At 39.9% G+C, this 20,185-nt stretch overlaps 1 protein-coding gene across 1 annotated transcript in view; it reads left to right on the forward strand.

The window, feature by feature from the left end:
• MAST4 (microtubule associated serine/threonine kinase family member 4) overlaps window positions 1–20,185 on the forward strand; it is a 617,121-nt gene that overhangs the window by 311,680 nt on the left and 285,256 nt on the right. The window contains 1 exon segment of the mRNA XM_070357543.1: window positions 7,657–7,688. Within this exon segment, the coding sequence (XP_070213644.1) occupies window positions 7,657–7,688 (32 nt within the window).

Here is a 20,185-nt window from a genome sequence, read left to right on the forward strand (position 1 = left end):
GGCAGAAAAAGCTAACTCAGAAAGGAAGGCAGTAACTACTTGTGTTTTGCCAGAGAAAGTGAGCATGTGGTTGTGATCAAGTAAAATTTACACGAAAACCAAGTAAGCATTTTAGTGTGACTTTTATGGTTTATTTTGTTGAACTTTACTGCCACAAATAAATATGTTAAAGTGCATTATGGTTATAGATACAGAAATAGAATGAAATGAAACCTGCAAGAAAGGGAAATCCTTTAAGATTCTCCACCCAACTCACATTCTCACTGTGAGAGAGATTTCAGTGGTATTTTACAGGTTGGATGGTTTAAAAGTCCAGGCATCTCTGTCGCTTTCTACTGCTGCTTTTCCAGCTTTATTCTACAGTTTGTATTCAGAGAGCTGTGTACTTTATGGGCAATTCACCGGATTTTTCAAGGGTGGTTTGAACATGAGCCACTTTTGAGTATAACTCAGTTTCAGAACCAACCTTTCATGTAAGATCTGGTTCTGTGGTGTGGTGTGTGTATTCTTCTGTCCTCTGTTTCTGCCTTCACAAGTAAAAATGGAGGTCAGGAAAATGGGGCTGAAAACCTTCCTTTAAAAGAGCCAATCCCTGGCTGAGCCTATACCCCTAGTTAAATTTGCACCCCACTGGGTAGGAAGAGTTCCACTTGGGGCACCCTTTCTTGCCCTACCATGCTTCCCACTTGGAAAGGAAATAACAATAAAACCCTCAAACTTCACTACTATAATGACAGCTAGAAAAGTAGTATTCCATTAAAAAAAAACAATCCAACTATTGTGCCTTTAAGGGTACTTAGAAGTGCCAGCCTCGTGAAACAACATATACAAACAACTCTCTCTCCATCTCCAGGGTGGTGTTCAGACATCGATATTTGTCAAAGCTCCCTGGGTGACACTGACGGGTAGCCAGGCTGCATTCAGAACCACTGCTTGAGCTGAATTATCTCATCCCCTTTTATTTTCTCTCCCCTGTTACCATTTACTCATTCAAATTATACTGCATACTCTTGCACCTGGTGATATCTCTCTTGTCCTGGGTATGTGTGTTTCCCCAAGTAGCTTTTAAATCTGTTTTGTTTTCTCCTTATGTGTCCCTAACAGTGCCTGATACACTGCCTCGCACATCTTAGCTCTTTAAACTCTCTCCCTAAATTAATGGTTTGTCAGTGCAGAGTAGTCGGAGTCACCCTTGATGACAGGGTGAGGCCACTGATGACTAATTAAGGGATGATGATATGGAGGAGTATGGGAACTTTAAATCTAATGGTTTCTGGGAAATAGTGAGAAAGTGGTGTGTGCTGGCTATCAGGGTTCTATTTGTTTGCAGGATTTTGCTTTTCTGTTAGGGTTTGCGGGGAGGGTGGGTTACCGAATTCCAAATCCTCTTCCCTTTCTTTCAGAGGACCTCCGGGTTGTGAAGCCTGGTGGAGCTGGCCCCACCTCCTACTGTGCTCAGGAAGGGAGCCAGCATTTCCTTGTTCCTGCCCCCTGGGCAGTTAGGGCAGGGCCCTGGTGTATCATGCTGACACCCACCAGGAATGGGACACTCATGGGGAGTGCCTGCCCCAGTGCTAAGGGAAGGTGCTGGGACCTGCCGAAGGTCCTTCCCAGAGGGAAGCTGAGCTGAGCTTTGAGCAGCAGCGGTGTGGTCATGTTCTCTGGGGGTTCATTTCCTAGTTCCTTCCCATTTTTGGATCTTATCTGTGAAGCTATCTTGTGTGAGAGCTGGCATCTACCCTGTAGTATTTTCACTTGCTAGCCTCTTTTGGTTTGTGTGGTTTGAGGGTTTGCATAGTTTAGCACATCATTTTGCTACCTCATGCTGGAGAAGGCAATGGCAACCCACTCCAGTACTCTTGCCTGGAAAATCCCATGGACTGAAAAGCCTGGTAGGTTACAGTCCATGGGGTCGCAAAGAGTCGGACATGACTGAGCGACTTCACTTTCACTTTCACTTCACTACCTCATGCGAAGAGTTGACTCATTGGAAAAGACCCTGATGCTGGGAGGGACTGGGGGCAGGAGGAGAAGGGGACGACAGAGGATGAGATGGCTGGATGGCATCACCGACTCGATGGACGTGAGTCTGAGTGAACTCCGGGAGTTGGTGATGGACAGGGAGGCCTGGCGTGCTGCGATTCATGGGGTCGCAAAGAGTCGGACACGACGGAGCGACTGAACTGAATGAACTGAACCACGTAGCAAACTTCTCCCCACTTGTAGATTTGAAGCAGCCCTGTGTGAATACTTACATGTGCCGCTTCTCCTTTTTCTGTCTGTCCTCTCTTTTCCTCTCTCTTCCAGGCCATGGTTTTACATACCGTTTTATACATTAATGATTTCAAAGTCTATTCCAGCCCTGATCTCTTTCCTGAACCCCAGGTTCATTTGTCCGACCACCTGTTTGGAAGTTTCTCTTTGTTATTCTCACAGACATCTTGAATGTGACATATCCAGACTGAAATTCTTCCCTCAAACTCCACTTGATCAGGCCAAGAACTGACTCTTTCTGGCTTTCTCTTCCATCTTCCACATCAAGTTCTTTCGTAACTTCTCTGAAAACATATCTCAAACCTGACTTTGACCGTCTTCACTGATGGTCCAAGTCACAATCTTCTCTCATTTAGACTATTCTGTAACCTTCTAAAATACTGGACTGATTGTGACCTTATAGTAAGCTTAGAATATTTTGGTATTTATTAGTTCATACATTCCATGCTCTAACTTAGATGTCCCTAACTTCCAGAGACTGGTACCTCCTGTTAAATCAGCAGCAGCATTAGATTAGAAATCAAGTGCACAGTAAATGAAATGCACTTGAATTATCCAAAACCATCCCCCCTGACACCCAGTCCATGGAAAAATTATCTTCCACAAAATCAGTTGCTAGTGCCAAAAAGGTTAGGGACCACTGCTCTAAAATACACACATACACACACACAGTTTTTCTTTCTCCCTACTTCTCTCTCCTCCTTTTAGAGAACTTTAAAAACTTTTGAAATCATTTGAGATTTGTAGAAAAGTTGCAAGATAGTCAAATTTTTGCATACCCTTCCTCCAGTTTCCACTAGTGTTCACATCTTATGTAACTTTAATACACTTGTCAAAATTATGAAATTGACATTTATACATTACTGTTAACTAAACTACACACTTTATTTGGCTACCACCAGGTTTTCCACTAAGGTCCTTTTTAATGAGTCAAAATCCAGTCTAGGATCCAGCATTGCATGTAGTCACTGTTGATCCTTAGTCTTCTCTGATCTGTGACAGTTTCCCAGTTGTTCCTTGTTTTTCACAACCCTGACAGTTTCGAAGATGTTCTATAGAATGACCCTAAGTTTGGGTTTCCCTGGTGTTTTGTTTCTTTTCTTTTTTTCCAGAATGAAACGGGAGCTAAGGCTGTGGGGGAGAGAATGCCACAGAGATGAAGTCCTTCCCATCACGTCATATCAGGGGCACGTGATGTCTGTGCTTATCATTGGTATCATTAGCGTTGGTTGGTTCAGATGGTGTTGGTCAGGTTTATCCGCTGAGAAGTTGCTGCTTTTCCTTTTCCCTCCTTTCTTTTTGGAAGGGAATCACTAAGTCCAGGGGTTTCCTAGGTGGTGCTAGTGGTGGTAAAAGAACCCACCTTCCAATGCAGGAGATGTAAGACACACTAACACTAGTTCGATCCCTGGATCAGGAAGATCCCCTGGAGGAGGGCATGGCAACCCACTCCAGTATTTTTGCCTGGAGAATCCCCATGGACAGAGGAGCCTGGAGGGCTACATTCCATGGGGTCACAAAGAGTTGGATATGACTGAAGCGACTTAGCACACATGTGCTAAGTACAGACCCTTTCCAGGGGAAGAGAATTAATCCCCACCTCTTGAAGGAGGGGATATCTTATTTGTAACACTATCTATGGACATCTCCTTTCTTTTTTAAATCATAAGTGGCCTATCAGTTAAAAAGAATAGTTCAAAGATTTCATGGCAGATATAACCACGTTATTTTATTTGTGTATGAAGAGCTAGTAAATACTTCAGAAATAGTATATACTGTTAAAGTTGCCATTGTGGATATTGCATACATATTAAACATTGCAGCTATTTCTCAGTTGTCTTCGTGAATAAGACAAGTTATTTTCTCTGTTTGAGGCCAAGGTTGGCCAAAAGGAAAAGAATCACCTCTTTCTGGACTCACAGAAATTCTCTTCACGAACTTGAGGAACCTGTGTGTCTTCAGTCTTATCAAGAGATCACAAGATGAAAACCAAAGTACTTAGGCAGATTAACTTTTCTTCATCTTTATTTTTAGTGTATGTACACTGAAAATATTTTTTCCAGTTGGAATTTATAGAAAAGGAGGCAAAGAAGATCATAATATTAAGCAAATAATGATATAAAGTGATTCTAAAAATATTAGAAGTCACTGAAAAATCAACATCGTTGAAAATAATTTTAGAATTCTAATATTCTTAAGTATACTAAATATGCATTTCTTTAACCTATGATGATTAATAATCACACTTTTTAGTTCAGATGGATGTTTCTTGCCCTTTTTTCCTCTCTCTGCTCTCTTCCCTTCTCTGTTCTTATGCTACATTTTTAACACATGTTCCACGTATACTCAGCACAAGCTTTGGTTTATGACTAGCACTAAAAGGTGGCACAATGGTAAAGAATCTGCCTGCCACTGCAGGAGATGCAAGAGATGCAGTTTCCATCCCTAGGCTTAGAAGATCCCCTGGAGTAGGAAATGGCTACCCACTCCAGTATTCATGCCTGAAAAATTCCATGGACAGAGGAGCCTGGTAGGCTGCAGTCCATGGAGTCGTGAAGAGTCAGACACGACTGAACATGCATACACTTGCATGGCACTACTACCATAATTCTCCAGGCAAGAACACTGGAATGGGCTGCCCTTTCCTTCTCCGAGGGGATCTTCCCAACCCAGGGATCAACCTGGGTCTCCTGCATTGCAGGCAGATTATTTACTGTCTGAGCCACTGGAGAAGCCCAATACCATATGCCTTACCTAATTATATAAGTGTGTGTTAGTGACCTTGTCCTGACACTAAAAGAATACGATGAGGACACGCACGCAGTATCGCTGGGGTTGGGGCAGTAAGTGCCTAATGTTGCTCATTTGCATCCAACCAGTGCAGGTTCATCAGCGTGTGGTCCCACGAGGCAGGGCCATAGCCCCTCGTGGCTCCATCTGCAGTTTCTCAGTCTTCCTGGTATTTGCAGGCTTTTGCAGCCATTGTTCACAAGGTCTTGGACACAGCACATTCATTTCTCTCACTTTATTACCGTCACATCTGATTCCAATTTGCTACCAAATTGAGTTTCCAGTTCCGCGCCTGACATTCAAGCCGTCAGGTGGATTAGCTCCTCAGCTTGTTTAGCGTGGACCCTGCAGGTCAGTTGACAGTGGCCTATTAAATGTCCCCGGCCCCTCTGCCTGCAACCTCGGCTGCCATCCCGGGAGCAGCAGTGTGGGCTTTCCCACTGTGACCTTTCTTCTTGTTTAGAACTCATAATTCTAGAGCTGTTGGAAAGACTTTCTGATTAAAAGCAGAGTTGGCTTTGTATCCCTTATCTTGCCATTTCAGTAGTTTTTTTTTTTTTTTCTCAGAGCAAAACAGCCAGCTTTCGGTTGGGTCATTTGGTGGAATATGATTGATTGAACTACTTGGGGATCATTTATTTGGCCCTTCCCCTCTTATCTTCTGAGTGATCTGTTTACCTCAGATGTTGAAACATCTGACTTCTTTTCTGTTATTAATGATAACACCTCAGGTACCCCTCCTTTTCTTTTAAAGCTGCTGTCAGATGAGCTTACTAAACAGAAGTATTTATTTGTTTAATTAAGCTCTAGGCCTTTGTTGTATAGTAGGTCCCAGGGATTTCTTTCTCTTTGTTTATGGAAGCATGGTTGCTTTGCCATAGTCTGTCAATTTCAGGTGTACAGCACAGGGATTCAGTTATATGTATGAATTCCTTTTCAGATCAGTAATTTCTTTTTAAAAGAAACTCTCTGGTGAATGATTACTTCTAGGGAGTTCTTTTTTCTTTTTCTTTTTAACCTAAATACAAAACAGATTTCTCAGTGCTTGTCATAATCTAAGACACACGTATAGAAAATTATTCATTGGTTGTTCTATTTACATTTCAGTTTTCCAGAGAAAACTGTCTTGGTCAGAGATGCATCTCTCCTCATTAGAGGCTTTAGCAAATAAAGGTGTATTTATGTTTTGGAAACAGGGGCCTAAGTTCAGCAAACACTATAATTTCTTAGGGCTAATGAAGGATTAAAGAAAAACTCAAAACAACAAAAACCATTCCGCCACTGAACCCTGCAGCCCTTGAAAAGAAAATGGTTAGCTATTAGGAAAAGGAAGAAAATACTCTGTCCCTAAAATTGTTTTCTTTTTTTTCTTGTATTTAATCATCTGATTATTATAAATCTATATCAAAATATATTTTCCCGTTAATAAGAGAGTAAAGTAATAACTTTGATTAAGTTCTGTTTAAGGCAGGATCCTCCTCTGGGCTGCTACTCTCAAGTCCGTTTTATTTTTTGGTAAGCTGTGCTGAAGTAAATTGCATGGTTTAGAAGTAAGATGGGAGGCCACAGGCCATGACAAACATTTGAGGATCCAATAAGAACAGGGAGCAGGAAAGGTGAGTTTGAAGTTGAAGGGGAGCATCTTTCAGAAAATGATGCTTGAACTCCAGGCAGGCAAAAAAATAAATGATAATTATGGGAATGAAGGCCCAAATTTAGGCAAGCCTTTCAAATTTTGAGTTAAAACAGCCAGATGACTCATTGCTTCCTATTCTTTAGTTATCGTCACCAAGTAATCATTCTCGAATGCCCAGGCTTCTGAAAGCTCCATCAGTGGGTGGAAGTATTTCTGTATCCCTTTTTATTGATTTGTTTGGCTTGTTTGCTGGGTGGTTTTGTTTTGTTTTCCCATAAACACTCCATAGAAAGGTAGATAATGATCTTAATTTGAGATAAGTGTGAGAGCATCCTTTGAAACTATAAAGCAATCTATTAATTGTTGTTGCTGTCTGCCTACCTTTTGAGAGTTTCATTAACCTACTTTAAAAAATATCCTAAATCCTAAATCACATTTTCTTTAAGAAATAACACCAGAAGGAAACGTTTTGCTGTGTTTCTTTTTAAAATTATGATCTTGGGTAGACACAACGTTTTGCGTGAGTTTATTTCTGTTGGGGGCAAATAGTCTGATTTAACTCCCTTTTCATTTCACTTTTAACTTAATTATAATCCTGCAGAATTTCCCCCCCTCCTTCTATTTCCTTTTTGGTTAAGTTCTTTGTTTGCTCAGATTTCCCTTACCCTCAATTATAGTGTCACGTACTCAGTATTTGCCTGTCATGGCTTTGGAAGAATTGATGTCTTTTCTGCTCTGGAATTTAGGTAATCTGTGTTTGAACCTTAAACACAGTGTATAAAAGGGACAATGTAAGACGGGATTCAGTATAAAATAATTGCACTAAAATCTTTTCAGTATAGAAAGTGCCAAATCAAGCATAACAAGGAAGATACATTTTATGTTACCTGTTTGGTTCCTAGTAGTCCAAGGTTAAGGAAGCATCTCATAAACATGTTTTGTTTTTTCTTTTGCAGAAGGAGCTGAGTCTTCCCAGAAGAGGAAGTCTGTAAGTAGAATAATTTAGTTTCCTTATTGATTCATTTGTATTTTGGGATAAAGTGTGTAATGTCATTATTTTCTGACTTGTTAGATTTTCAGTGGCAATCAAAAGATTAATGATAATCAACTGAATTAAGAAAAGACAAAGCTTTGCACTTATTTATAAATGTCAGAATTAATGATTTCAAAATAACTTGAAGAAAATTTCCAGGGTTTGTTCCTCACGCATACTGTTAGCCAAAATATCCCATTATTCCTGGGGTAATCTTGAATTTAAAAATTCTATTATGTAATCAAATACATTATTTGGTCTGCAGATAGTTTAAATTGATCTGACTAAAGAATTGAAAGTGCTTTTCTACATGATCTAGAAATCCATGATTGTTCTTTATACTATGAATTTTTGCAGAGTAAATGATACACCTTTGCCTCTGAATTGATGAAGACTTTGCATCCGCTAACCTTTCCACTAGATCTAGACCTTACGGAGTTGATTCATGTATTGCTCTTATATTAAAATAACAAATTTGTGAACAATGACTTGATTTCTTTATTGTGTGTTTCAACCTTTTCTTTTTAAGGCTAATAGTATATTTGCACAAATCGTAGTTTTTTTTCATTATCAAGTTGTGGTTTAAAATTAATTGCCTTTAATAATGCACTAACATCAATTTACTCTCAACTAGTACTGTGTAAGGGCTGGTCTAGAAATATTTGGATTTGATGTCTGATTTATGTTGAATTTAGTGGATGGGGCAATGTCCTTTTAAAAAAAATAAGTATAACATTTAAGATAAGTTCATGCAAATCCCAACTTGGAGAATTAGAAACATATGTAGTGACTGTTGAAAGAATTCATTCTTTTGACTACGTTTTGAAAATTTCAGTCTTTGCATCTGGGAACCAAAACTTCATCAGCCAGGAACATTTCAATACTATCCATTTTGATCTCTACTTTTTTAGTTGCCGGGAGGATATTGGATCATTATTCTTGGAGAATATGCCTGAATAAATTTTCACTGGCTCCCAGCTTATATCTCTGTACGCTACAGGTTGATGGCCTAATAGTTTATCATAGAAAATGCCCTTAGAATCAAAAACCTCCATTCTTCTGCATAATGATTAGGACTTTTCTGCCTAGACTGGTAGAAGTTCAAACTTTCTGATATTTTCCATCATGATGAGAAATAAGGAACAAGAAAAATAGAAATATCTATATAAAATATATTTATAGATAAAAATCTCTTTCTCTCATAATTTTTTTAATCCTTAAAGTATCTTAGGGTTGTCTTTTTTATATTTTATTTAAAAAGTTTAGAAATCTAGTCAAATCTTCATTTTAGCCTTTATAAAGGTGGTACTTTTTTCTATTGTAAATTATTATGATTATAATGTTAATTAACAAAGTAGAATCTTCATACTTATTGAAAGGCCATATCTCCTTTTGCACTTCTATAAATCTCAAATCTGATTATATTAGCTGATAGCTATCAGTTGGTGGGAGGAATACATAGGAAAATATTTAAATTTCTTTACTTGAGAGAACGGAATCTTTAACAGAAAAAAAAAAAGAATGATGGCATTAGTTTGTTTGGATTATATGCTTTGAATACTTAGTAAGAGAAAAATAAAATTATATATAAGTCAATTAAAAATCCCCTCCTAATAAAAATCAGCTAATCTATTGATCAAATTATATGAATAAAGCATCATATATATATCAACATAAATCTACCTTTTTTTTAGTGAACTTTGAAAAAATTAACAGTTGCAAGTAAAGCAAATAAGAAATAAACATTCTATTTTTAAATTTTCTATTAAATACAAGTATTCCTCAAAGAATTAATGACTTATGACATCTGTGTTCTGGGATGTAATGCCACTCTGAGTTTTCAATACAAATCTGATGAAGACAAGCACGTGTGAGTTTTTCTTAGGTATTGGCGCTCGCCCACTTCATGGTACCTGATCATTAAACCTGTTAACACTTCCTCAGTTTATTTACTGTGCAATTTACTGCACAAATGCTTTCAAGTCTTTTATTACTTCTCCCAGAAAGATTGACGATTTCATCCTGCTCCTCTGTTGTCTGTCTGTGTCAACAGCGAGCACCTATCCAATGGGGTGTATTCCATGTTGTCTGTGGTACCTGGGCATGTGACTGAACTTTTCAGAGGGCATGTACCTTCAGAAAAGCTGTCTTTTGAAAGAAGGCCTCTGGTTTTGTTACATCTGCAACTTCTAATTTGTGTGCATGGGAGGATAATATTTTTTAAATGCATTTTCATCATTCAGACATATAGATATATCAGATTTTTAAAAGCTTAGTATTGTTTTAAGTAAGCTTATAGATATTGCTTGTCTGGAATCAAGTGATCAAAACATACATGTGCTATAATGCATATATATTATATAAAAGTTAAAGCTTTTACAAATAAAAGAACATAAAAGTAGGCTTTTTTAAAATTACTAATTGAAAAGGACAAAAAGCAAACTATATTCTGTCTAGAAAAAAAGGAATACAGATTGCCAATAATGTGTAATTCACGATCATTTTCTCCAGGACTAACTTGAGGTCTGTGTTTCTCATGTGTTTTAAAAGATTGTGAAGACAATGATTGTGACTTCTCTGTTTTTAACAGTGCAAATGTCATCGGAAAGAGAGGTTAAGGGAAATTGTTTCTAGACCTGATATTACTTAATAACCAAGTGACCCCAGATCAGTTTTCCAGAAGTTCCTCCAGCCCTTTACTGACTTCAAGACCCCAAATCCCATCTCTATTCTGACTCCCTGTAGGGTAGATCTTAGCTAGTTGCCTTCTTCTTACAAAGACTAGCCATTTTCCCAGATTCTTCTAGATCATTCCTTCTCTTTGTCCTTGGAACAGAAGTTGCCATACTCTCTGCTCCCCTTCCTCTTAGCTAGTTGTCAAAAGCTATATGTCCTATCATGAGGTAGTCATGCAATGAAATACTATATACCCAATAGGATGACTAAACTAGAGCAAATTCCAGATTCAAGATGTTAATACCATTTAAGTTGTAAAATTTCCAATAACAGCGAACCTAAACTGTCCATATTTATTAAAAGGTTAATAAAAGGTCTGGTGGGTCACTTAACTAGTCTTTTGAACATGAGTCCTAAAACGACAATGCTGAGTGATAAAACTCTCTCTGTGTTGTTTGTTTTCAGACAGGGAGAGTGGGAAAAGGGTAAAAGCCCAAGGTGTGAGCTGATGGGTGGTTCAGAGCAAAAACACGGTCCCCTTTAATTGTAAAGGACCCCATCATGTTTTGTTAATTGATCAAATAAATAGCCCTACAGAATAAAGGGCTGCTTCTTTTTTTCATGGAATTCCCTGGAGAGAGGAGCAGGCTCTCTGTAGTTACTACTTTATTTTAGTTGAAACAGCAGCTAACACTTGGTGAGTTAGTGTTGGCTTTATGTTCTTTTGGCCCCACACATCTAGCAGTAGAAACTCAAAGCAGAAAGCAGCTCCTCTTGTGCACACAAGACCTGGAAAAGTGTTTCCTGCATGCTGAGGAATTTCTGGGAGTATTGAAATTGCTGAAAGCAACTTAAGTGTCTTCTTGGCTTAGTTTTAATTTCTTGATCTAGCGACAACACTGTTCGCTCCATAGAGTTTTGTCCCTTCTCCATTCCTCCTTTCCTTTCATTGTTATTCTGAGATGGTTGAAGTCTAGTAGGATTGGTCATGGAATAAATAGGGCAAGGTGCTGCTGGCATAACATAGTTTCAGGTCTGCTAGGAAATTCATTTTCCTGTACACAAAGAAGCATCTTAAACACACTTATCATAATGCCAGACATCCATCCCGTTGGATCTGAAAGAACTGAAATTCATTCAGTTGGATCTTAAAGGTGTTTTTTCTCTGGCGGGGTCTCACTGAAATGTACATACCTTTGGGCAGGGTGTCTCTGAGCTGCGTTTAGCACAGCAGAAGCTGAGTCATTAATGGGGTGCTTCTGGTGGACTGACAAGGGACAAAACTAGATAGGGAAAGTGCTGTCAAGAACCATTTTGCAACATGTTAAAAAGTACATGAAAAAGGTGATAAGCTTATTTCATGTCTTTCCCATGTTGTATCTCTTGGGCAGGGGCAAGAAAGGATGTTTAGGTATTAGATAGAAGACCAGGGTGAGCAGCAGAGAGGGTGTGTTATTAGAAAGATTAGGACAACAGAGGCAAAAGATCCTGAAAGTTATTGGAAGCTTCTGGGTGGAGCTGGGCCTCCTGGATTTAGAAGACAGCTTGTCTCACAGTAGATAGGTTGAACTGGGTGCACTGGATTAGGACACAGTAGGTCCACTACGTATGAATGAATTCTAGTCTGAGAGCATGTCCGTAAGTCCAGTTTGTTCCTAAGTCCAACCAAGTTAGCCTAGGTACCCAACTAACACAATTGGCTATATAGTTCAGTTCAGTTCAGTCGCTCAATTGTGTCAGACTCTTTGCGACGCCATGAATTGCAGCACGCCAGGCCTCCCTGTCCATCACCAACTGCCGGAGTTCACTCAGACTCATGTCCATTGAGTTGGTGATGCCATCCAACCATCTCATCCTCTGTTGTCCCCTTCTCCTCCTGCCCACAATCCCTCCCAGCATCAGGGTCTTCTCCAGTGAGTCAACTCTTAACATGAGGTGGCCAAAGTATTGGAGTTTCAGCTTTAGCATCAGTCCTTCCAAAGAACACCCAGGACTGATCTCCTTCAGAATGGACTGGTTGGATCTCCTTGCAGTCCAAGGGACTCTCAAGAATCTTCTCCAACACCACAGTTCAAAAGCATCAATTCTTCAGCGCTCAGCTTTCTTCACAGTCCAACTCTCACATCCTTACATGACCACTGGAAAAACCATAGCCTTGACTAGACGGACCTTTGTTGGGAAAGTAATGTCTCTGCTTTTGAATATGCTGTCTAGGTTGGTCATAAGTTTCCTTCCAAGGAGTAAGCGTCTTTTAATTTCATGGCTGCAGTCACCATCTGCAGTGATTTTGGAGCCCAAAAAAATAAAGTCTGACACTGTTTCCACTGTTTCCCATCTATTTCCCATGAAGTGATGGCTATATAGTACCACACTGTAATAGGTTTATAATAGTTTTCACACAAATAATACATGAAAAAATAAACACAAAACAATAAAGACTACATTTTTAATTTCACTACCTTGAAAAGTACAGTAGTACAATAGCTGGCACACAGGGGCACTTTCACATTTTTGAAAGTTCACAAATTAAAGGTTCATATTTAGGGAACTTGCTTTATTTCTCAGATTGAAATTCCTTATTTTGATACAAGAAAGGAAGTGGCCTTCTATATAATTGGATAGACTCAGGTTGATGTCATTGGCATATGTAGGTCTCTGTATTTTTTAAAAAGAAGACTTATATTCAGGCCAATTGTATTTCATCCAGAACATACTGCCTTGACCAGCTGTTAGGAAAAGTAATTTGAGTAAAATGAGATTGTTTCTAGAATGCAAGGAGAGGGAATCACCCTGGTTTTACAACTGAGTTGAATTAGATTTATGAGATTTTCAGCAAGGTGAAGGCAAGATTTTTCTGAAAGAGAGGAAAAGGGCTTAATTCAAGCAAAATAAAGGGCATGTAAACAGTATTTGGATAAGTTTTAAAATGAATTTAGTTTTCCTCTTAGTACTTTCTTCCCTCCCACTCCCACAAATATGGAAGCAAAAATTCAAAATAACTATTGTTGAAGCTGATTGGAAGTCCAGTGTCATTTTGAATGTTAGAAACCAAGAAACAAAATGAAGAAAAAATTGAGTGTTGCATCTGAATTAGCATTTAAAGTGGCATGTTTATATAAAAAGAGAATGGTGTAATATATCCTGAGAGTAAAGAGAGGATTTCAGACTGTGAAAGAATGTCAATTGCATTTATGTATTCATCGAATAGCCAGTTTGGTATTTGGTATGTATTTGCAGCATCCCCTATCACGCCTGCGTTTATCTTCTGTGAGGGGGTTGGGGGAGGAGACTTGGGAGATAGAAACAATGCAAGATTGATCTTCCCACCTTTGCAAAATTATTAGGAGAACCTTAGCTTTGCTCCAGGGGAGGGAGAGTTGGGTCACCTAGGGAGGTTTATCAAAATACATGTGCACATTTCTAAACACACTTGGGGGTGCATATCAAAACCTGTGTGTATGTGTGTTGGGTGTTGAGAAAGGGAGAGTGGGGGGCTTGTGACCTTTCAGCCCATTCTCTGGGTCAATCTAAAGTGCCACCCTTGGCTGAGAACTGCTGTTCTTAGGAGAGCTGCAGGGTACACAGCATGCAGAGTGAGCTTCTGGACGTCCAAAGGCATGAGGGTGAGTTCTCTTTCAAATTTACTAGGATGATTTTTTAGCAAGTCTGAATCAGACTGGAATTTGGAGACTTTTGGGGGGAACATTTCTTTTCAGCATGGGCTTCCCTTATGGCTCAGCTGGTAAAGAATTCTCCTGAAGTACAGGAGACCTAGATTCGATGCCTGGATTGGGAAGATCCCCTGGAGAAGGGAAAGACTACCCACTCCAGTATTCTGGCCTGGAGCATTCCATGGACTATATAGTCCATGGGGTTGCAAAGAGTCAGATACGACTGAATGACTTCCACTTCACATTACTTTTCAGCAAGCCTTACGGAAGATGGTTCACTGTGCTCTTTTCCTAAAAGCCACCTTCTTGGGTCTGTTACTCAGTAGGCATTTCAGAGCCACACTGCCTGGATTCGATTCTACCTCTGCCATTTAACCAGCCTATGACTTGCAGAAGGTTATTTCGACTCTCTGTGTCTTTATTTCCTCATCTGTAAATCATGTATACTATTCTATCCTGGCGGAGAAAGCAATGGCACCCCACTCCAGTACTCTTGCCTGGAAAATCCCATGGACGGAGGAGCCTGGTGGGCTGCAGTCCATGGGGTCGCTAGGAGTCGGACACGACTGAGCGACTTCACTTTCACTTTTCACTTTCATGCATTGGAGAAGGAAATGGCAACCCACTCCAGTGTTCTTGCCTGGAGAATCCCAGGGATGGGGAGCCTGTTGGGCTGCCGTCTATGGGGTCACACAGAGTCGGACACGACTGACGTGACTTAGCATAGCATAGCATTCTATCCTGGAATGTTTTGAGGATTAAATTAATAAGTATTTGTAAAATGTTCATAACAGTACCTGACATGCAGTAAGCTCTGTGTTTCGTTAAATAAAACATAAAAGGAATGAAACCTTCCTCAGCCCTCCCATCACTTCTTTCTGTCATGTCAAGTTAAGCAAAGGACTGCCAAGTAAACTGAAGAAGTTCTGTTAAAGCCAGATCATTTGAGTAGCACTTTCTAGAGAGTGACAGTGTATACCAACACTTCCGTCAACGGCAGCTGGCCCTGTATTCTTGGGTAGATTTTTTTCCTTGTTTCCCTCCAATGGTTAACCCCTCATATCAGGAGATTTCTAGGTGTGTGAAGGAGACAGTCCCCACACATGTTCTGGCTCTGTAGCATCAAACTGTGAGGGAACTCTGTGTGCTCAGGGAGTGGCCTATTTCTAGAATAATCCTTCACTTGACACCTGCCCCTCCTTCTCAGCATGGTATACAGGTTACTTCTCCTAACTGTGTTTTGAGACAGATATTGAGGAAAATGAAATGGGATATTAAAATGTACATGCAGAAAAGTTTAATCATAGGATTTTGAAGCTGCTTTTAAATACCATTGTTTGATAAGTGAGGAGCCAGCAACTCAGAGGACATGAGATTTGCGTGTTGAGATTACTTCTTGACCATGGCCAGGATTTAGGGTTCCCACCCACCCAGGACTGGAAAGCAACCTTTCCTTCTTTAGGGAAATAATATTTGAGTTAGAAAGAGATGATGAGCAAGGGTGTGGATGCACTCTGTTCTGTAAAGATGTGAATTACAGCATCTTCATCCACAGTGCGGGTCACATCAAAGGCAGATTTTTGACCGAGTACACTTGACTTCACTGTGCTTGTCATGGTTTCTTTGAAGATTTTTTAAAGTATAGCCTCAAACTCTTCTTAAATATGTGTGCATATAGCTGATTCACTTTGTTGTACAGCAGACCCTAACACAAAGTGGTAAAGCAGTTATACTCCATTAAAAAGAAGAGTTTACACCTAAAACTGCAACCAAAAGGAAAACGTTAAGTCACATACCAGCACTACCAGGATACTGAGTTAACTCAGACTAGTGATGGGACCGGAGAAGGCAATGGCACCCCACTCCAGTACTCTTGCCTGGAGAATCCCAGGGACGGGGGAGCCTGGTGGGCTGCTGTCTGTGGGGTCGCACAGAGTCGGACACGACTGAAGCAACTCAGCAGCAGCAGCAGCAGCAGCAGTGGTGGGACTAGTGATACTACACTGGGGGGGTGTGGCCGTTCCCAAAGCTGCATCATCCAGGAAGCTGTGTGAACGGGGCAGCTGAATTCTGTATTGTTCTCCTGACTCCGTTGCTGTAGTAAGTCGGACCCTCTGTGGGGAGCCATTGGTCATATCCATTTGCTCCTATAGAGTTTCTCTTTAGAATCACTGCATTTTCCTCTGCTGTTCTGACTGCTTCTGTGTTGGAACCTAAGACATGTCCACAGAACATGCCAGGACCTGTACACCTCTCTTTCCAGTGGCCTTCTGGGCTCTGCTTTACTTCTGACATCACCCAGGTAGCTTTTGATTCCTACCATAAGGAAATTGTATGCAGAGAGTTCTGCAAATGCAATTGCATGAGAGGAAAGATTTATTAAGCGTATTCTATAAATTTTATTGGCATGTGGAAATGGGTGCCTAGTCTGGAAGGGTAAATTTTGATTTTTTTTAAAGCATAAAAATTCTAATCATAATAAATTTAAATAGGCCTAATATATTGAAGGAAAGGATTTTTAAATGCCTCTTTCCTAGAACTATAATCTTTCAAGAAATATTTGCCTATTTTGTAGATGCTTAGGTGAAAATGTTCTTCCTCTATTAGAAAGTATTAATCTGGCCTAGGCATTATGCTTTTTATTGTGTGGGAAGAAATGATTTTTAATTTCTGCTGTGTCCTACAGATCAGTGAGATTAACCTTGGGGTGACATTAGCCCTGATTGCTGAGCTCTTACTAAACCCTGATTTTCCAATGCTGACTCTACTGTTATTGGTGGTGGTATATGTGTTTTTACTCAGGAAGAGGTTGTCTTTAGCGTTTATTTGTGTTTTTCAAAAACTGAGGAGGGCATTTTCATGGCACCCTCTGAATCCTTGTGTCGCTGCTGTGGGACAGATGTTCTGCAAGGTCAGTGTGGACCGTCCCCAGGGCTGACGTCAGGTCTAGCGAAGGGCGTGGTCTGCTCTCCTGGGCGCCACTCGGCCTCCTGCTGAGAGGATTTGCTCTGTGCAGGGCACAGGAGTGAGGTCACCAGGGGTTTGATATTTCAGGTTGTAAAGCATAGTGTTTAGTATCTCAACAAATCAAGAATCGATTATCTGGGAGAATAAGCAGAAAGTTTTTTAGGTCTAGGATAAATTAAATGCTAAGACTAGTCCTAGTGGGTTAAAGAAGCCTTTGGAAGCCCTGGAGTATATTTTTAAAATGCACTTGACATCATATACTGAAATGAAATTAATAGATCAGTATATGGTTTTATGTCTTAGGGGAACATTGGTGGTTTTTTTAGTGAGATTCTAATGTATTACCAATTTGTATGTAAATGAAGTTGATTCTGGTAGAATCACAGGGAAAAATACTGTCATCAAAAAGTATGTTACTTAATTTTTATCTTTGAGAATTCAAGTCGCTTAGCTCTATCCTTTTTTTTTTTTTTTTTTTTTTTTTTGTTGGAAAATGTTGGTTAGACCACATCCTTAAGACCATAGCAGGGGGTGGTGATGATGATGGTGATCTGGGAAAATCCTTAAAAGGAGAATTAAAACAAACATAGTTTAGACTGTTATTCCTCAAGGCTCTGTGTAGTTTCTTTTCATCCATGAACCTTTTATTTACTGTTTAACATCACCTCCGCTGTTTTATGTTAAGTACCAGGAATTATAAATTCTAATTTTATTAAACCACAGCAGAATTTAAAACAGCACAATGAGACAAAACCACTTCCTGCCATGAAATCCGATGTAGCATGAACCATTTTAGGCTTCCCTGGCTTCCCTGGTCGCTCAGTGGTGAAGAATCCATGGCCAAGGAAGAGACATGGGTTTGATCCCTGGATCAGGAAGATGCCCTGGAGAAGGAAATGGCAACCCACTCCAGTATACTTGCCTGAGAAATCCCCTGGACAGAATGAGGCCGGCGGGCTACAGTCCATGCGGTTACAAGAGGGTCAGACATGACTTAGTGACTAAGCAACAAGAGCAGTATAACCCTACATGCTCACCACATGTAGCATGCTTCCACCTCCCCTTAAAAAAAAAAGCTTTACTGACCCATAATTGTGGGTTAATATTTCCCTAACAGCTAACAGTGCTTCCCCCTCCCCTTAAAAACAAAGGTTTATCGACCCATAATTGACATACCATAAATTATACTTAGAGTACACAATCTCATAAATTGACATGCATACATATATACAGACACTCCTATGAAACCAGCTCCATAGTCAAGGTAATGAAGTATCCGTTTCCTCCAGAAGTTTCCTCTTACAGGTTTGTAATTGCTCCCTCCCCCTTCCCCAACATGCCTAATCAGACAGTTACTAATATTTTCCATTCCTAAAAATTTGTTTGCATTTCCTAAAATTTTAAATAAATGGGACAATACTGTTTTTACTCTTTTTTGTCTGGTTTCTTTCACTCAGTGTAATTATTTGGAGATTCAGTTCTTTTGCAGTGTATGTTAATAGCTCATTGCTTTTTATTTCTAGGTAATATCCTATTGGTGGGCACAGCATAGTTTGATTATCCATCCACTTGCTGATAGACATTTGGGTCACAAATAGTTTGGGGCCATTATAAATAAAGCTGTCATACAGGATTGGTAGATTTTCTCCTGGCTTATGGTTTCAGTTGCTTTACAGCATCTATTAAAGAGCAAAATTTTTTAGTTTTCATGAAATCAGATTTATCAGTTTGTGCTTTAAGATGGTTATGGTGTTGGCATTGCATCTAAGCCATCTTTCCCTGTTTCAGGGTCACAAAAGTTTTCTCCTCTTTTTCCATAAAATTTATAATTTCAGATTTAAAATTTTAGATGTTTATGTCTATGATCCATTTTGAAATAATTTTTGTGTATGGGTGAAGTATGGATTGAAGTTTTAAGTTCTTGCATACAGATATCTAACTGTTCCAGCACCATTTGCTAAACAGATCGTTCTCTGTCCCCTCTCCACTGAATTTCTTTGTAGTTTGGTTGAAAATTGGCTGGCCATATATGGGTGTCTATCTACAGACTTTCTTTTCTGTTTCATGTCTTGTTTGTCTTATATCAGTGTCTCCACTGATTGGATTATTGTAGATTTATAGTAAGTTCAGATATCAGATAGTGTTAATCATCCAGCTATGTTTTTTTTTTTTTTTTTCAAAATTGTTTGGACCATTCTAAATTCTTTAGTTTTGGAATCAGCTCATCATTTTCTGCCCCCAAAAGCCAGCTGAGATTTTTATTGGAATATATTAAATATTTAGAGCAATTTGAGAAGCTATGAAAAAATTTCCAGCGGTTATAAGTCTTAAGGATAGATTAGGGAGAATAGTGTGTCAGTCAATGCAGTGTGGAGAGACTGGGATGGAATTGTCACTCATGATATACTGATGGAGGAGATGGGTAACCCAGCTGTGGTAGACTGAGTTGTGGAATAAGTGACCACAGATAAGCAAACATCCCCTCAGAGAAGCCCAAGAGAAATGGGTGGGTGGGTGGTTCAGGGAGCAGCTCAGGTAATGGTTTTGAGCTGAAGTCAGAGAGTACTTGGTGCATTTCTTCTGGAAAGAAGACCTGCAGTGGGGAGCTCGAGCCCAGCCCAGGCAGAGAATAGAGGAGGAAGAGCATGACCAGACAAGGTTTACACGCTCATGTCTGGTCTAGGAGAGGGCCACGGGCCTGTAAAGATTGTGACTCAGAAAACACTTAGGGGAGGCATTTGTCATAAAGCAACGAAGGTCAGCTGTACATTTGAACTAACTATTGGTCTAGAAGAGTGGCTCTCAACCAGAGGTGATATTGTCCCCTTGGGGACATGTGACAGTGTCTAGAGAGATTTTTGATGTCGCAGTTACTGGGAGGTGGATTTCTCCTCTCATTTATGGGTATAGAGAGGACAGTGTTGTTGCTAAACATTCTGCAGTGTATGGGAAAACACCCCCCTCAACAAAGACTTGTCAACCCAATATGTTCCTAGAGCTAGAGATGGGGACCACTGGTCTAGAGAGGAAGGGCCAGAAAGGAGGGTGAAGTGAGAATGGAGCGACTGATTGTTCTGATGCCTACTGTCTATATTGTCTTGAGGAGAAATACTCTCTTGTGCAGTGACCGTGCAGTTA

The sequence above is a fragment of the Bos mutus genome, chromosome 20, assembly GCF_027580195.1.
Source record: "Bos mutus isolate GX-2022 chromosome 20, NWIPB_WYAK_1.1, whole genome shotgun sequence".
Classification (NCBI taxonomy): Eukaryota; Metazoa; Chordata; class Mammalia; order Artiodactyla; family Bovidae; genus Bos; species Bos mutus.